This window comes from Hemibagrus wyckioides, linkage group LG15 (genome assembly GCF_019097595.1).
Source record: "Hemibagrus wyckioides isolate EC202008001 linkage group LG15, SWU_Hwy_1.0, whole genome shotgun sequence".
Taxonomy (NCBI): domain Eukaryota; kingdom Metazoa; phylum Chordata; class Actinopteri; order Siluriformes; family Bagridae; genus Hemibagrus; species Hemibagrus wyckioides.
Genome location: NC_080724.1, coordinates 23,718,062 through 23,742,241, shown reverse-complemented (window position 1 = coordinate 23,742,241; position 24,180 = coordinate 23,718,062). Strand labels below are relative to the sequence as shown.

Sequence of the window (24,180 nt, the reverse complement as noted above, 5' to 3'; positions counted from 1 at the left end):
ACACCACAGCACACACACACACTCACACCACAGCACACACACACACTCACACCACAGCACACACACACACTCACACCACAGCACACACACACACTCACACCACAGGACACACACACACTCACAGCACACACACACACTCACACCACAGCACACACACACACTCACACCACAGCACACACACGCACACACACACACTCACACCACAGCACACACACACACTCACACCACAGCACACACACACACTCACACCACAGCACACACACACACTCACACCACAGCACACACACACACTCACACCACAGCACACACACACACTCACACCACAGCACACACACACACACACTCACACCACAGCACACACACACTCACACCACAGTACACACACACACACACTCACACCACAGCACACACACACACTCACACCACAGTACACACACACACTCACATCACAGCACACACACACACACACTCACACCACAGCACACACACACACTCACACCACAGCACACACACGCACACACACACACTCACACCACAGTACACACACACACTCACACCACAGCACACACACACTCACACCACAGCACACACACGCACACACACACTCACACCACAGTACACACACACACTCACACCACAACACACACACACACTCACACCACAGCACACACACACACTCACACCACAGCACACACACGCACACACACACACTCACACCACAGTACACACACACACTCACACCACAGCACACACACACACTCACACCACAACACACACACACACTCACACCACAGCACACACACACACTCACACCACAGCACACACACACACTCACACCACAACACACACACACACTCACATCACAGCACACACACACACTCACACCACAGCACACACACACTCACATCACAGCACACACACACACTCACATCACAGCACACACACACACACACTCACACCACAGTACACACACACACACACTCACACCACAGCACACACACACACTCACACCACAGTACACACACACACACTCACACCACAGCACACACACACACTCACACCACAACACACACACACACTCACATCACAGCACACACACACACTCACACCACAGCACACACACACTCACATCACAGCACACACACACACTCACATCACAGCACACACACACACACACTCACACCACAGTACACACACACACACACTCACACCACAGCACACACACACACTCACACCACAGTACACACACACACTCACACCACAGCGCACACACACACTCACATCACAGCACACACACACACACACTCACACCACAGTACACACTCACACCACAGCACACACACACTCACACCACAGCACACACACACACTCACACCACAGCACACACACACACTCACACCACAGCACACACACACACACACACTCACACCACACCACAGCACACACACTCACACCACAGCACACACACGCACACACACACACTCACACCACAGCACACACACACACTCACACCACAGCACACACACGCACACACACACACTCACACCACAGTACACACACACACTCAAACCACAGCACACACACACACTCACACCACAGGACACACACACACTCACACCACAGCACACACACACACTCACACCACAGCACACACACACACTCACACCACAGCACACACACACACTCACACCACAACACACACACACACTCACACCACAACACACACACACACTCACAACACAGCACACACACACACTCACACCACAGCACACACACACACTCACACCACAACACACACACACACTCACAACACAGCACACACACACACTCACACCACAGCACACACACACACTCACACCACAACACACACACACACTCACATCACAGCACACACACACACTCACACCACAGTACACACACACACACTCACACCACAGCACACACACACACTCACACCACAACACACACACACACTCACAGCACACACACACACTCACACCACAGCACACACACACTCACATCACAGCACACACACACACTCACATCACAGCACACACACACACACACTCACACCACAGTACACACACACACTCACATCACAGCACACACACACACACACTCACACCACAGTACACACACACACTCACATCACATCACAGCACACACACACACTCACACCACAGTACACACACACACTCTCACCACAGCGCACACACACACTCACACCACAGCACACACACACACTCACATCACAGCACACACACACACACACTCACACCACAGTACACACACACACTCACACCACAGCACACACACACTCACACCACAGCACACACACACACTCACACCACAGCACACAAACACACACTCACACCACAGCACACACACACACTCACACCACACCACAGCACACACACTCACACCACAGCGCACACACACACACTCACACCACAGCACACACACACACTCACACCACAGCACACACACACACTCACACCACAGCACACACACACACACTCACACCACAGTACACACACTCACACCACAGCACACACACACACACTCACACCACACCACAGCACACACACACACACTCACACCACAGTACACACACTCACACCACAGCACACACACACACTCACACCACAGCACACACACACACACTCACACCACAGTACACACACACACTCACACCACACCACAGCACACACACACACACTCACACCACACCACAGCACACACACACACTCACAGCACACACACACACACTCACACCACAGTACACACACACACACTCACACCACAGTACACACACACACCCACACCACAGCACACACACACACTCACAGCACACACACACACCCACACCACAGCACACTCACACCACACCACAGCACACACACACACCCACACCACAGCACACTCACACACCCACATCACAGCACACACACACACACTCACACCACAGTACACACACCCACCCACACCACAGCACACACACACACCCACATCACAGCACACACACACACCACAGTACACACACACACCCACACCACAGCACACTCACACCACACCACAGCACACACACACACCCACACCACAGCACACTCACACACCCACATCACAGCACACACACACACACTCACACCACAGTACACACACACACACTCACACCACAGTACACACACCCACCCACACCACAGCACACACACACACCCACATCACAGCACACACACACACCACAGTACACACACACACCCACACCACAGCACACTCACACCACACCACAGCACACACACACACCCACACCACAGCACACTCCACACACCCACATCACAGCACACACACACACACTCACACCACAGTACACACACACACACTCACACCACAGTACACACACCCACCCACACCACAGCACACACACACACTCACACCACAGCACACACACACTCACACCACAGCACTCACACACACCCACACCACAGCACACACACACACTCACACCACAGCACACACACACACCCACATCACAGCACACACACACACCACAGTACACACACACACACTCACACCACAGTACACACACACACACCACAGTACACACTCACACACCCACACCACAGCACACACACACACTCACACCACAGTACACACACACACCCACACCACAGCACACACACACTCACACCACAGTACACACACACACCCACACCACAGCACACACACACTCACACCACAGCACACACACACACTCACACCACAGCACACACACACACTCACACCACAGTACACACACACACTCACACCACAACACACACACACACTCACACCACAGTACACACACACACACCACAGTACACACTCACACACCCACATCACAGCACACACACACACTCACACCACAGTACACACACACACACTCACACCACAGTACACACACACACCCACACCACAGCACACACACACACTCACACCCACACCACAGCACACACACACACTCACACCACAGCACACACACACTCACACCACAGCACTCACACCCACCCACACCACAGCACACACACACACTCACACCACAGCACACACACACACACTCACACCACAGCACACACACACACCCACACCACAGCACACACACACACACACCACAGTACACACACACACACTCACACCACAGCACACACACACACCCACACCACAGCACACACACACTCACACCACAGCACTCACACACACCCACACCACAGCACACACACACACCCACACCACAGCACACACACACACTCACACCACAGCACACACACACACCCACATCACAGCACACACACACACACACCACAGTACACACACACACTCACACCACAGCACTCACACACACCCACACCACAGCACACACACACACCCACACCACAGCACACACACACACTCACACCACAGCACACACACACACCCACATCACAGCACACACACACACACACCACAGTACACACACACACACTCACACCACAGTACACACACACACACCCACACCACAGCACACACACACACTCACACACACGCACACACACACACCCACATCACAGCACACACCACACACACACACCACAGTACACACACACACACTCACACCACAGCACACACACACACCCACACCACAGCACACACACACTCACACCACAGCACTCACACACACCCACACCACAGCACACACACACACCCACACCACAGCACACACACACACACTCACACCACAGTACACACACACACCCACATCACAGCACACACACACACACACCACAGTACACACACACACACTCACACCACAGCACACACACACACCCACACCACAGCACACACACACTCACACCACAGCACTCACACACACCCACACCACAGCACACACACACACCCACACCACAGCACACACACACACTCACACCACAGCACACACACACACCCACATCACAGCACACACACACACCACAGTACACACACACACACTCACACCACAGCACACACACACACCCACACCACAGCACACACACACTCACACCACAGCACTCACACACACTCACACCACAGCACACACACACTCACAGCACAGTACACACACACACACACTCACACCACAGCACACACACACTCACACCACAGCACACACACACACTCACACCACAACACACACACACTCACACCACAGCACACACACACACTCACACCACAGTACACACACACTCACACCACAGCACACACACACACTCACACCACAGCACACACACACCCACACCACAGTACACACACACACTCACACCCACACCACAGTACACACACACACTCACACCACAGCACTCACACACACTCACACCACAGCACACTCACACCCACACCACAGTACACACACACACTCACACCCACACCACAGTACACACACACACTCACACTCACACCACAGTACACACACACACTCACACCACAGCACTCACACACACTCACACCACAGCACACACACACACCACAGTACACACACACTCACACCACAGCACACACACACACTCACACCACAGCACACACACACCCACACCACAGTACACACACACACTCACACCCACACCACAGTACACACACACACTCACACTCACACCACAGTACACACACACACTCACACCACAGCACTCACACACACTCACACCACAGCACACTCACACTCACACCACAGCACACACACACCCACACCACAGTACACACACACACTCACACCCACACCACAGTACACACACACACTCACACTCACACCACAGCACACACACACACTCACACCACAGCACACACACACTCACACCACAGCACTCACACACACTCACACCACAGCACACTCACACCCACACCACAGTACACACACACACTCACACTCACATCACAGTACACACACACACTCACACTCACACCACAGTACACACACACACTCACACACACAGTACACACACACTCACAGCACAGTACACACACATTCACACCACAGTACACACACTCACACCACAGCACACACACACTCGCACACACACACTCACACCACAGCACACACACACTCACACCCACAGTACACACACACACACCCACACCACAGCACACACACACTCACACCCACAGCACACACACACACACCACAGTACACACACATTCACACCACAGTACACACACTCACACACACCCACATCACACACACACTCACACCACAGTACACACACACACACACTCACACCACAGCACACACACACTCACACCACAGCACACACACACTCACACCAAAGCACACACACACTCACACCACAGCACTCACACCCTCACACCACAGTACACACACACACTCACACCACAGTACACACACACACTCACACCACAGCACACACACACACTCACACCACAGTACACACACACTCACACCACAGCACACACACACATACACCCACACCACAGCACACACACACACTCACACCACAGCACACACACACACACTCACACCACAGCACACACACACTCACACCACAGTACACACACACACTCACACCACAGTACACACACACACTCACACCACAGTACACACACACACACTCACACACACACTCACACCACACTACACACACACACTCACACCACAGCACACACACACACACTCACACCACAGCACACATACACCCACACCACAGCACACACACACACTCACACCACACTACACACACACACTCACACCACAGCACACACACACTCACACCACAGTACACACACACACTCACACCACAGCACACACACACTCACACCACAGTACACACACACACACTCACACACACACTCACACCACAGTACACACACACACTCTCACCACAGCACACACACACTCACACCACAGCACACACCCACACCACAGCACACACACACACACTCACACCACAGTACACACACACACTCACACCACAGCACACACACTCACACCACAGCACACACACACACTCACACCACAGTACACACACACACTCACACCACAGTACACACACACACTCACACCACAGTACACACACACACACTCACACACACCCCACAGCACACACACACACTCACACCACAGCACACACACACTCACACCACAGCACACACACACTCACACCACAGCACACACACACTCACACCACAGCACACACACACTCACACCACAGCACACACACACACTCACACCACAGCACACACACACACTCACACCACAGCACACACACACACTCACACCACAACACACACACACTCACACCACAGCACACACACACTCACACCACAGCACACACACACTCACACCACAGCACACACACACTCTCACCACAGCACTCACACCACAGTACACACACACACTCGCACCACAGCACACACACACACTCACGCCACAGCACACACACACCCACGCCACAGCACACACACACACCCACGCCACAGCACACACACACACACACCACAGTACACACACACACCCACGCCACAGTACACACACATACTCACACCACAGCACACACACACTCACACCACAGCACACATACTCACACCACAGCACACACACACTCACACCACAGCACACACACACCCACACCACAGCACACACACACTCACACCACAGTACACACACACACTCGCACCACAGTACACACACACACTCACACCACAGCACACACACACCCACGCCACAGCACACACACACACTCACGCCACAGTACACACACACACCCACGCCACAGCACACACACACACACACACACACCACAGCACACACACACTCACGCCACAGTACACACACACACCCACGCCACAGCACACACACACTCACACCACAGCACACACACACACACCCACACCACAGCACACACACACACACTCACACCACAGCACACACACACTCACGCCACAGTACACACACACACACACACACCACAGCACACACACACTCACACCACAGCACACACACACTCACGCCACAGTACACACACACACACACGCCACAGCACACACACACTCACACCACAGCACACACACACACACCCACACCACAGCACACACACACACACTCACACCACAGCACACACACACTCACACCACAGCACACACACACACACCCACACCACAGCACACACACACTCACGCCACAGTACACACACATACTCACACCACAGCACACACACACTCGCACCACAGCACTCACACACACTCACACCACAGTACACACACACACTCACACCACAGTACACACACACACCCACATCACAGCACACACACACACCCACGCCACAGTACACACACACACCCACGCCACAGCACACACACACACCCACGCCACAGCACACACACACGCCCACGTCACAGCACACACACACACACACACACACACCACAGTACACACACACACACTCACACCACAGTACACACACACACACACACGCCACAGTACACACACACACACCCACGCCACAGTACACACACACACCCACGCCACAGCACACACACACACCCACATCACAGCACACACACACACTCACACCACAGTACACACACACACTCACACCACAGTACACACACACACACACACACCACAGCACACACACACTCACACCACAGTACACACACACACACCCACACCACAGCACACACACACACACACACTCACACCACAGTACACACACACACACTCACACCACAGTACACACACACACACCCACACCACAGCACACACACACACACACTCACGCCACAGTACACACACACACCCACGCCACAGTACACACACACTCACACCACAGCACACATACACTCACACCACAGCACACACACACACACACTCGCACCACAGCACTCACACACACTCACACCACAGTACACACACACACCCACATCACAGCACACACACACACTCACACCACAGTACACACACACACACTCACACCACAGTACACACACACTCACACCACAGCACATACACACACTCACACCACAGCACACACACACCCACACCACAGCACACACACACTCACACCACAGCACACACACACACTCACACCACAGCACACACACACACACTCACACCACACCACAGCACACACACTCACACCACAGCACACACACACACCCACGCCACAGCACACACACACACACACACACACACACACACACCACAGCACACACACACTCACACCACAGTACACACACACACCCACGCCACAGTACACACACATACTCACACCACAGCACACACACACTCACACCACAGCACACACACACACCCACACCACAGCACACACACACACACACTCACACCACAGTACACACACACACACACATCACAGCACACACACACACCCACGCCACAGTACACACACACACTCACACCCACATCACAGCACACACACACACCCACGCCACAGCACACACACACACTCACACCCACACCACAGTACACACACACACTCACACTCACATCACAGTACACACACACACTCACACTCACACCACAGTACACACACACACCCACACCACAGCACACACACACTCACACCACAGCACTCACACACTCACACCACAGCACACACACACACCCACACCACAGCACACACACACTCACACCACAGCACTCACACACACCCACACCACAGCACACACACACACTCACACCACAGCACACACACACTCACAGCACAGTACACACACATTCACACCACAGTACACACACTCACACTCACACCACAGCACACACACACTCACACCACAGCACACACACACTCACACCCACAGTACACACACACACACCCACACCACAGCACACACACACTCACACCCACAGTACACACACACACTCACACCACAGTACACACACATTCACACCACAGTATACACACTCACACACACCCACACCACAGCACACACACACTCACACCCACAGTACACACACACACTCACACCACAGTACACACACACTCACACCACAGCACACACACACACTCACACCACAGCACACACACACACTCACACCACAGCACACACACACACCCACACCACAGCACACACACACACTCACACCACAGCACACACACACACTCACACCACAGCACACACACACACTCACACCACAGCACACACACACACCCACACCACAGCACACACACGCACACCACAGCACACACACACACACACTCACACCACAGTACACACACACACACACATCACAGCACACACACACACCCACGCCACAGTACACACACACACTCACACCCACATCACAGCACACACACACACCCACGCCACAGCACACACACACACTCACACCCACACCACAGTACACACACACACTCACACTCACATCACAGTACACACACACACTCACACTCACACCACAGTACACACACACACCCACACCACAGCACACACACACTCACACCACAGCACTCACACACTCACAGCACAGCACACACACACACCCACACCACAGCACACACACACTCACACCACAGCACTCACACACACACACACCACAGCACACACACACACTCACACCACAGCACACACACACTCACACCACAGCACACACACACTCACACCACAGCACACACACACTCACAGCACAGTACACACACATTCACACCACAGTACACACACTCACACTCACACCACAGCACACACACACTCACACCACAGCACACACACACTCACACCACAGCACACACACACTCACACCCACAGTACACACACACACACCCACACCACAGCACACACACACTCACACCCACAGTACACACACACACTCACACCACAGTACACACACATTCACACCACAGTACACACACTCACACACACCCACACCACAGCACACACACACTCACACCCACAGTACACACACACACTCACACCACAGTACACACACACTCACACCACAGCACACACACACACTCACACCACAGCACACACACACACCCACACCACAGCACACACACACACTCACACCACAGCACACACACACACTCACACCACAGCACACACACACACTCACACCACAGCACACACACACACCCACACCACAGCACACACACACACCCACAGCACACACACACACTCACACCACAGCACACACACACACTCACACCACAGCACACACACACACTCACACCACAGCACACACACACTCACACCACAGCACACACACACACTCACACCACAGCACACACACACTCACACCACAGCACACACACACACTCACACCACAGCACACACACACACCCACACCACAGCACACACACACTCACACCACAGCACTCACACACTCACACCACAGCACACACACACACCCACAGCACAGTACACACACACACTCACACCACAGCACACACACACACCCACACCACAGCACACACACACTCACACCACAGCACACACACACACTCACACCACAGCACACACACACACCCACACCACAGCACACACACACTCACACCACAGCACACACACACCCACACCACAGCACACACACACTCACACCACAGCACACACACACTCACACCACAGCACACACACACTCACAGCACAGTACACACACACACACACTCACACCACAGCACACACACACTCACACCACAGCACTCACACACTCACACCACAGCACACACACACCACAGTACACACACACTCACACCACAGCACACACACACACTCACACCACAGCACACACACACTCACACACACACACCACAGCACACACACACTCACACCACAGTACACACTCACACCCACGCCACAGTACACACACATACTCACACCACAGCACACACACACTCACACCACAGCACACACACACACACCCACACCACAGCACACACACACACACACTCACACCACAGTACACACACACACCCACATCACAGCACACACACACACCCACGCCACAGTACACACACACACTCACACCCACATCACAGCACACACACACACCCACGCCACAGCACACACACACACTCACACCCACACCACAGTACACACACACACTCACACTCACATCACAGTACACACACACACTCACACTCACACCACAGTACACACACACACCCACACCACAGCACACACACACTCACACCACAGCACTCACACACTCACACCACAGCACACACACACTCACACCACAGCACTCACACACACCCACACCACAGCACACACACACACTCACACCACAGCACACACACACACTCACAGCACAGCACACACACACTCACAGCACAGTACACACACATTCACACCACAGCACACACACACTCACACCACAGCACACACACACTCACACCACAGCACACACACACTCACAGCACAGTACACACACATTCACACCACAGTACACACACTCACACTCACACCACAGCACACACACACTCACACCACAGCACACACACACTCACACCACAACACACACACACTCACACCCACAGTACACACACACACACCCACACCACAGCACACACACACTCACACCCACAGTACACACACACACTCACACCACAGTACACACACATTCACACCACAGTACACACACTCACACACACCCACACCACAGCACACACACACTCACACCACAGCACACACACACACTCACACCACAGCACACACACACACTCACACCCACACCACAGTACACACACACACTCACACTCACATCACAGTACACACACACACTCACACTCACACCACAGTACACACACACACCCACACCACAGCACACACACACTCACACCACAGCACACACACACTCACACCACAGCACACACACACTCACACCCACACCACAGTACACACACACACTCACACTCACATCACAGTACACACACACACACACACTCACACCACAGCACTCACACACTCACACCACAGCACACACACACACTCACACCACAGCACTCACACACACCCACACCACAGCACACACACACACTCACACCACAGCACACACACACTCACAGCACAGTACACACACATTCACACCACAGCACACACACACTCACACCACAGCACACACACACTCACACCACAGCACACACACACTCACACCACAGCACACACACATTCACACCACAGTACACACACTCACACTCACACCACAGCACACACACACTCACATCACAGCACACACACACTCACACCACAGCACACACACACACTCACACCACAACACACACACACTCACACCCACAGTAAACACACACACACCCACACCACAGCACACACACACTCACACCCACAGTACACACACACACTCACACCACAGTACACACACATTCACACCACAGTACACACACTCACACACACCCACACCACAGCACACACACATTCACACCACAGTACACACACACACTCACACCACAGTACACACACACTCACACCACAGCACACACACACACTCACACCACAGCACACACACACACTCACACCACAGCACACACACACACCCACACCACAGCACACACACACCCACAGCACAGTACACACACACACTCACACCACAGCACACACACACACCCACACCACAGCACACACACACACTCACACCACAGCACACACACACACTCACACCACAGCACACACACACACTCACACCACAGCACACACACACACCCACACCACAGCACACACACACACCCACAGCACAGTACACACACACACTCACACCACAGCACACACACACACTCACACCACAGTACACACACACACACACACCCACACCACAGTACACACACACACCCACACCACAGCACACACACACACCCACAGCACAGTACACACACACACTCACACCACAGCACACACACACACCCACAGCACAGTACACACACACACTCACACCACAGTACACACACACACTCACACCACAGCACACACACACACTCACACCACAGCACACACACACTCACACCACAGTACACACACACACACCCACACCACAGTACACACACACACACACACCCACAGCACAGTACACACACACACTCACACCACAGCACACACACACACCCACACCACAGCACACACACACTCACACCACAGCACACACACACACTCACACCACAGCACACACACACTCACACCACAGTACACACACACACACACACTCACACCACAGTACACACACACACACACACACCCACACCACAGTACACACACACACATCCACACCACAGCACACACACACACTCACACCACAGCGCACACACACACCCACACCACAGCACACACACACTCACACCACAGCACACACACACACCCACACCACAGCACACACACACTCACACCACAGCACACACACACACCCACACCACAGCACACACACACACTCACACCACAGCACACACACACTCACACCACAGTACACACACACACACACACACTCACACCACAGTACACACACACACACACACACACACACACCCACACCACAGTACACACACACACACACACTCACACCACAGCATACACACACACTCACACCACAGTACACACACACACTCACACCCACACCACAGTACACACACACACTCACACCACAGTACACACACACACTCACACCACAGTACACACACACACTCACACCACAGCACACACACACACCCACACCACAACACACACACACTCACACCACAGCACACACACACACCCACACCACAGCACACACACACACCCACACCACAACACACACACACTCACACCACAGTACACACACAAACCCACACCACAGCACACACACACACCCACACCACAGCACACACAAACCCACACCACAGCACACACACCCACACCACAGCACACACACACTCACACCACAGTACACACACACACACTCACACCACACCACACACACACTCACACCACAGTACACACACAAACCCACACCACAGCACACACACACACTCACACCACAGCACACACACACTCACACCACAGTACACACACAAACCCACACCACAGCACACAAACACTCACACCACAGCACACACACACACTCACACCACAGCACACAAACACACACACCACAGCACACACACACACACCACAGCACACACACACTCACACCACAGTACACACACACACTCACACCACAGCACACACACACACCACAGCACACACACACACTCAGACCACAGCACACACACACACTCACACCACAGTACACACACACACCACACCACAGTACACACACACACTCACACCACAGCACACACACACACTCACACCACAGCACACACACACACCCACACCACAGTACACACACACACACACACACCACAGCACACACACACACACTCACACCACAGCACACACACACACTCACACCACAGCACACACACACACCCACACCACAGTACACACACACACACTCACACCACAGCACACACACACACCCACACCACAGCACACACACACTCACACCACAGCACACACACACACTCACACCACAGCACACACACACTCACACCACAGTACACACACACACACACACTCACACCACAGTACACACACACACACACACACTCACACCACAGTACACACACACACACACACTCACACCACAGTACACACACACACACACCCACACCACAGTACACACACACACACACATCCACACCACAGCACACACACACACCCACACCACAGTACACACACACACATCCACACCACAGCACACACACACACCCACACCACAGCACACACACACCCACACCACAGCACACACACACTCACACCACAGCACACACATACACCCACACCACAGCATACACACACACTCACACCACAGTACACACACACACTCACACCCACACCACAGTACACACACACACTCACACCACAGTACACACACACACTCACACCACAGTACACACACACACTCACACCACAGCACACACACACACCCACACCACAACACACACACACTCACACCACAGCACACACACACCCACACCACAGCACACACACACACCCACACCACAACACACACACACTCACACCACAGTACACACACAAACCCACACCACAGCACACACACACACCCACACCACAGCACACACAAACCCACACCACAGCACACACACCCACACCACAGCACACACACACTCACACCACAGTACACACACACACACTCACACCACACCACACACACACTCACACCACAGTACACACACAAACCCACACCACAGCACACACACACACTCACACCACAGCACACACACACTCACACCACAGCACACACACACTCACACCACAGTACACACACAAACCCACACCACAGCACACAAACACTCACACCACAGCACACAAACACTCACACCACAGCACACAAACACACTCACACCACAGCACACAAACACACACACCACAGCACACACACACACACCACAGCACACACACACTCACACCACAGTACACACACAAACCCACACCACAGCACACACACACACTCACACCACAGCACACACACACACTCACACCACAGCACACACACACACTCACACCACAGTACACACACACACACACACACCACAGCACACACACACTCACACCACAGTACACACACACACACTCACACCACAGCACACACACACACACTCACACCACAGTACACACACACACTACAGCACACACACACACACTCACACCACAGCACACACACACACCACAGCGCACACACACACACACACACCACAGCACACACACACACACACCACAGCACACACACACTCACACCACAGTACACACACACTCACACCACAGCACATACACACACTCAGACCACAGCACACACACACACCACACCACAGTACACACACATCCGCACACACACACTCACACTCACACCACAGTACACACACACTCACACCACAGCACACACACACCCACACCACAGTACACACACACACTCACACCACAGCACACACACACTCACACCACAGTACACACACACACTCACACCACAGCACACACACACACTCACACCACAGCACACACACACACTCACACCACAGCACACACACACACCACAGTACACACACACTCACACCACAGTACACACACACACCCACATCACAGCACACACACACACCCACATCACAGCACACACTCACACCACACCACAGTACACACACACCACACCACAGTACACACACACTCACACCACAGTACACACACACTCACACCACAGTGCACACACTCACACCACAGTACACACACACCACACCACAGTACACACACACTCACACCACAGTACACACACACTCACACCACAGTGCACACACTCACACCACAGTACACACACACCACACCACAGTACACACACACTCACAGCACACACACACTCACACCACAGCACACACACACCCACACCACAGCACACACACACTCTCACCACAGCACACACACACCCACACCACAGCACACACACTCACACCACAGCACACACACACTCACACCACAGTACACACACACTCACACCACAGTACACACACACTCACACCACAGTGCACACACTCACACCACAGTACACACACACTCACACCACAGCACACACACACACACTCACACCACAGTACACACACACACTCACACCACAGTACACACACACTCACACCACAGCACACACACACACCCACACCACAGTACACACACACTCACACCACAGCACACACACACACACTCACACCACAGTACACACACACTCACACCACAGCACACACACACACACTCACACCACAGTACACACTCGCACCACAGTACACACTCGCACCACAGTACACACACACTCACACCACAGCACACACACACACACTCATACCACAGTACACACACACTCACACCACAGTACACACACACACACCCACACCACAGTACACACACACACTCACACCACAGTACACACACACTCACACCACAGCACACACACACACACTCACACCACAGCACACACACACACACTCACACCACAGTACACACACACACTCACACCACAGTACACACACACTCACACCACAGTACACACTCACACCACAGTACACACTCGCGCCACAGTACACACTCACACCACAGTACACACTCGCGCCACAGTACACACTCACACCACAGTACACACACACTCACACCACAGTACACACTCACACCACAGTACACACACACACTCACACCACAGCACACACACACACACTCACACCACAGTACACACACACACTCACACCACAGTACACACACACTCACACCACAGTACACACTCACACCACAGTACACACTCGCGCCACAGTACACACTCACACCACAGCACACACACACTCACACCACAGCACACACACACACACTCATACCACAGTACACACACACTCACACCACAGTACACACTCACACCACAGTACACACTCACACCACAGTACACACACACTCACACCACAGTACACACTCACACCACAGTACACACTCGCGCCACAGTACACACTCACACCACAGTACACACTCACACCACAGTACACACTCGCGCCACAGTACACACTCACACCACAGTACACACACACACCACAGTACACACTCACACCACAGTACACACTCACACCACAGTACACACTCACACCACAGTACACACTCACACCACAGTACACACTCACACCACAGTACACACTCACACCACAGTACACACTCGCGCCACAGTACACACTCACACCACAGTACACACACACTCACACCACAGTACACACTCACACCACAGTACACACTCGCGCCACAGTACACACTCACACCACAGTACACACTCGCGCCACAGTACACACTCACACCACAGTACACACTCACACCACAGTACACACTCACACCACAGTACACACTCACACCACAGTACACACTCACACCACAGTACACACTCGCGCCACAGTACACACCCACACCACAGCACAGGGTTTAAGGTAGATGTTGATGTTCCTTGCTGTGTTCCTTTTGCAGATCTTCTGCTCTCGCTCATACGACGCCACCACACACTTCGAGACCACCTGCAACGACATCAAGGACATCTACAAGCGCATGACGGGGAGCGACTTCGACTTCGAGAACATGAAGCGCAAACAGAACGATGTGTTCGGGGAGGACGAGCAGTGAGGGCCAGGGGAGGGTGTGAGGAGGTGAACAGTCACACCATAGGGGGTGGGGCAAAAGGAGGGGCTAATCAGGGGGCAATTAGCAGTCATTACTGGGAAATATGAAGGAGTGAAAGACAGAGGCAGGAGAGTAGAGGAAGTTGTAGTTAGTGTCTATGTGAATAATATGACCTGATTCACCTCCTGGAACACACACACACTTCTTGTCTTGTCTTCTCTTTATTTTTATCCCTGTCTGTCTTGTGTCCAGTAGTGATAACGGTGTGGAGAAGATAGAAGCGTTATTGTCTGTGTGTGTGTGTGTGTGTTAGTAGGTTTGATTTTTTGTTTTTCACTCTCCATCTAAGCATTAATGTTAATAAAAAGCTCAGACCGAAGGACAGACACTAACGTTACGTCTTACACTCTTAACACTTACAGTTCCAGAATGTTATAAATGCATTATAAACACTTTGAGTCTTTAAAACCTTGTTGTTTGCATGAAATGCTAAAAGGTTTCTGTGTATAAGAATCAATCCATCACTGACTCTAAGCTTCTTCTACAAGAACGTCCACCTTCACATTCTGGAAATCACAACTCATTCTCTCATTCTCACATTCTCTCATTCTCACATTCTCTCATTCCCTCATTCTCACATTCTCTCATTCCCTCATTCTCACATTCTCTCATTCTCTCATTCCCACATTCTCTCATTCCCTCATTCTCACATTCTCTCATTCCCTCATTCTCACATTCTCTCATTCCCTCATTCTCACATTCTCTCATTCCCTCATTCTCACATTCTCTCATTCCCTCATTCTCACATTCTCTCATTCTCTCATTCCCACATTCTCTCATTCCCTCATTCCCTCATTCTCACATTCTCTCATTCCCTCATTCTCACATTCTCTCATTCCCTCATTCTCACATTCTCTCATTCCCTCATTCTCACATTCTCTCATTCTCTCATTCCCACATTCTCTCATTCCCTCATTCTCACATTCTCTCATTCCCTCATTCTCACATTCTCTCATTCTCTCATTCCCACATTCTCTCATTCCCTCATTCTCACATTCTCTCATTCTCTCATTCTCTCATTCCCACATTCTCTCATTCCCACATTCTCTCATTCTCTCATTCCCACATTCTCTCATTCCCTCATTCCCACATTCTCTCATTCCCTCATTCACACATTCCCTCATTCTCTTATTCCCTCATTCTCACATTCCCTCATTCTCTTATTCTCTTATTCTCTCATTCTCACATTCCTCATTCCCACATTCTCTCATTCCCACATTCTCTCATTCTCACATTCTCACATTCCTCATTCCCACATTCTCTCATTCCCACATTCTCTCATTCCCTCATTCACACAGTCTCTCATTCTCTCATTCCCTCATTCTCACATTCTCTCATTCCCTCATTCCCTCATTCCCACATTCTCTCATTCCATCATTCCCACATTCTCTCATTCCCTCATTCCCACATTCCCTCATTCTCTCATTCCCTCATTCACACATTCTCTCATTCCCTCATTCACACATTCCCTCATTCCCACATTCTCTCATTCCCTCATTCTCACATTCTCTCATTCCCTCATTCCCACATTCCCTCATTCTCTCATTCCCTCATTCACACATTCTCTCATTCCCACATTCTCTCATTCCCTCATTCTCACATTCTCTCATTCCCTCATTCCCTCATTCCCACATTCTCTCATTCCATCATTCACACATTCTCTCATTCCCTCATTCCCACATTCTCTCATTCCCTCATTCACACATTCTCTCATTCCCTCATTCTCTCATTCTCACATTCTCTCATTCCCTCATTCTCACATTCCCTCATTCACACATTCCCTCATTCCCACATTCTCTCATTCCCTCATTCACACATTCCCTCATTCTCACATTCTCACTTCTCTCATTCTCACATTCCTCATTCCCTCATTCCCACATTCCCTCATTCTCACATTCCCTCATTCTCACATTCCTCATTCCCTCATTCCCACATTCCCTCATTCACACATTCCCTCATTCCCACATTCCCTCATTCTCACATTCCCTCATTCTGACATTCCTCATTCCCTCATTCCCACATTCCCTCATTCTCACATTCTCTCACTCACATTCCCTCATTTCCTCATTCCCTCATTCCCACGTTCCCTCATTCCCACGTTCCCTCATTTCCTCTTTCCCTCATTCCCTCATTCCCTCATTCCCATGTCATATCCTCCTTGTTGGTGTCATGTGAGGAGCTGTCCTCATGCACTTTACACCTTGCTGTTACAAAGATTCCCAAAATTCCCAGAATGCATTATTCCTGTAAATAGGAAAAATGATGTATTCCATTTCTATCTGTCAGAATAACACAAGCAGTAAATTCTGCTGGAATCCCATCTAAAATCTTATAGATGATCAGATCAGAGCAGACAATATGCACTGGGGCAGGAACATCAGTCTGAGCTGAGAGAACACACACACACACACGTCTCTCTCAGCAGGTTTGATTGATTTCCTGTGAGACAGAGCAGAAACAGGATGCAGTGTCAGGACGATAAAGGAAACAGGAAGTGAGACAGGAAAGAGAATGAGATAAAGAGGAAGTGATGATAGGTGATGGTGTACTTATTGAGGATCTGACTGGACGTGATGATGGTTGATGTTCTGGACGTTGAGTTTAGTTTCTGCTGCAGTGTCTTAAAGCTACAGAAGGAAGCTGTTCATCACTACACTATTTACCGGTTTATAAAGGGTTTATAAGCAGGTAATTAGTGTAGTGATGAACAGCCGTAGATGTAGTGATGAACAGTTTCCTTCTGTAGCTCCTCCTTTTTTAATCTCTTCCTTTAAGCCTTTATTCATCTTCATTTCAGCCTGAACTGGTGATAAAGGTGTGTGTGTTCAGCTGTGTATGATTCTCTCGTTCTCTACATCACATGGATCAGTGATTTATTTCACGTCTCCTCTCGCATTCAGACTGAAACGTGTAGAAATCAGTGAAATCTCTCCTTAAATCTCACACACACACACACACACACACACACACAGCTCTTAGTTCTGTGTGTTAAGTGCATGATGTACTGGAGACTAAATGTCCTCCTTCTCTCCTGATGAGTTTTTCCTCAGAAACTCTGAGTTTTTATTTATTTAATCTAAAGCTCTTGTCTCTGGAGTTGTGGTCAGTTTTTTGCTGTAGAAACACTCACAGAAACTGGACAGTGACACAGTGTCCAGTCTTTAACTGATCTAAAGCCCTGGTGTGTGAACGTGTAGCTGAAGTCCAGTTTAACTCCATCACTGATTATAAACCTGTATCAGTTTTTTTCATGTGGAACAATAAAGACACGTGAAGGACTGAGACATGAGGCTGAGATGTGTGTTTATTATATACACTTTCTACACAAAATACACACAGTGTCACACACAACAGACATATAGAACACACACAACACAACACACAGAACAGTACTCTGACTCTCTGTACTCTCTATTCTGAGTCTCTGTACTCTGAGTCTCTGTACTCTGAGTCTCTGTACTCCGAGTCTCTGTACTCCGAGTCTCTGTACTCCGAGTCTCTGTACTCCGAGTCTCTGTACTCTGAGTCTCTGTACTCTGTACTCCGAGTCTCTGTACTCCGAGTCTCTGTACTCCGAGTCTCTGTACTCCGAGTCTCTGTACTCTGAGTCTCTGTACTCCGAGTCTCTGTACTCTGAGTCTCTGTACTCTGTACTCCGAGTCTCTGTACTCTGAGTCTCTGTACTCTGAGTCTCTGTACTCTCTATTCTGAGTCTCTGTACTCTGAGTCTCTGTACTCTGTACTCTGAGTCTCTGTACTCTGAGTCTCTGTACTCTGTACTCTGAGTCTCTGTACTCTGAGACTCTGTACTCTGTAGTGAATTTCTTCCCACATTTGAAATGGTTCATTAGAAATTCTCCAGCTTTTTAACTTAGACATTAATAATAATCTTCTGCTGGAGATCAGCTTCAGTGGCGAGAACTGAAAACTACCTGAAGACCTCTGACTCTTTTATTCATTCTTCCTTCTGTCTTTACAGTGTTCTTCATTCATCCTCTGTGTGGTTCTAACAGATCTGACGGTGTGTGGGTGTGTGTGGGAGTGTTTTCTCAAACACTTTGAGAAATGAACGCAATTACTACACAAACTGTAAAGTGTGGAATTTTGTTCCTCTGAACCTCCAGAGGGAGAGAGAGAGAGAGAGAGAGAGAGACCAATCACTGGGAAAGATCTAGGAAATATTACAGATAATTATTACTGATCTATTCCAGAAATGTTTGAAGATGTAATGAAGGAAATGTGAGTCAAACTTCCGGCTTGGTTTTTGTGACACATCTGTTTACTTCATTTCATATTTATCAATGCTCTTTTAAAGCCCCTTTTTATTTTAAATAAATATATGTTTGTATTTGTGTAGAATATAAGTGTTCTGTTGCTTTAAGTTCTCGGTTCCTAAGCTCGTCTCTACGCATGTCCAAGAGTGTTATTGTGAAGAAGTTTCATGTATGTGAACTAACTCCTGCATCTCAAGTAAAGACACACCTGTTAAACTGTTCCCTTGGCTTACGACTCGTCATCCAACATGGTGTCAGAAGTGTTCTGCACAGAATCGTGATGACGGCGAAAGTGAAAGAAACTCTTCCATCGTACATTCATACAACAGTTAGCTGTCAGAAATTGTCGCATGATAAATAATGGCTGAAGGCTTTCGCTTGTCTTTCATTGGCACGAAAATTGTTTTTGAACAGGAATTCGATATATTTATTGCTGCGGCACACTCAGAGAAAGAGCCTCGCACAAAAGCCTTCACACTGATTAACCTGGGCGGCTTGGAAGCCATTGAATGTGAACGAACGTTCGTTTAAAACGCAAGTTCCACGAACTTTGTAGTCCACAAACAAATATAACGATGGAGAGACAAATTTAATTCAAGAAACCAAAGGCCAGGTGAGATAATCAAGGCATATGTGAGTGATTTATGAAACAAGGCACAGAGTTGCAGGTTTG

At 51.0% G+C, this 24,180-nt stretch overlaps 1 protein-coding gene across 1 annotated transcript in view; it reads left to right on the top strand.

Moving 5' to 3' along the window:
- LOC131366032 (rab GDP dissociation inhibitor alpha-like) overlaps positions 1–22,517 on the top strand; it is a 32,417-nt gene extending 9,900 nt beyond the window's left edge. Inside the window, exon 11 of the mRNA XM_058410126.1 lies at positions 19,024–22,517. Within this exon, the coding sequence (XP_058266109.1) occupies positions 19,024–19,176 (153 nt within the window). The 3' untranslated portion in view covers positions 19,177–22,517. The remainder of the gene's footprint in view (positions 1–19,023) is intronic.
- Positions 22,518–24,180: the final 1,663 nt, after the last annotated feature.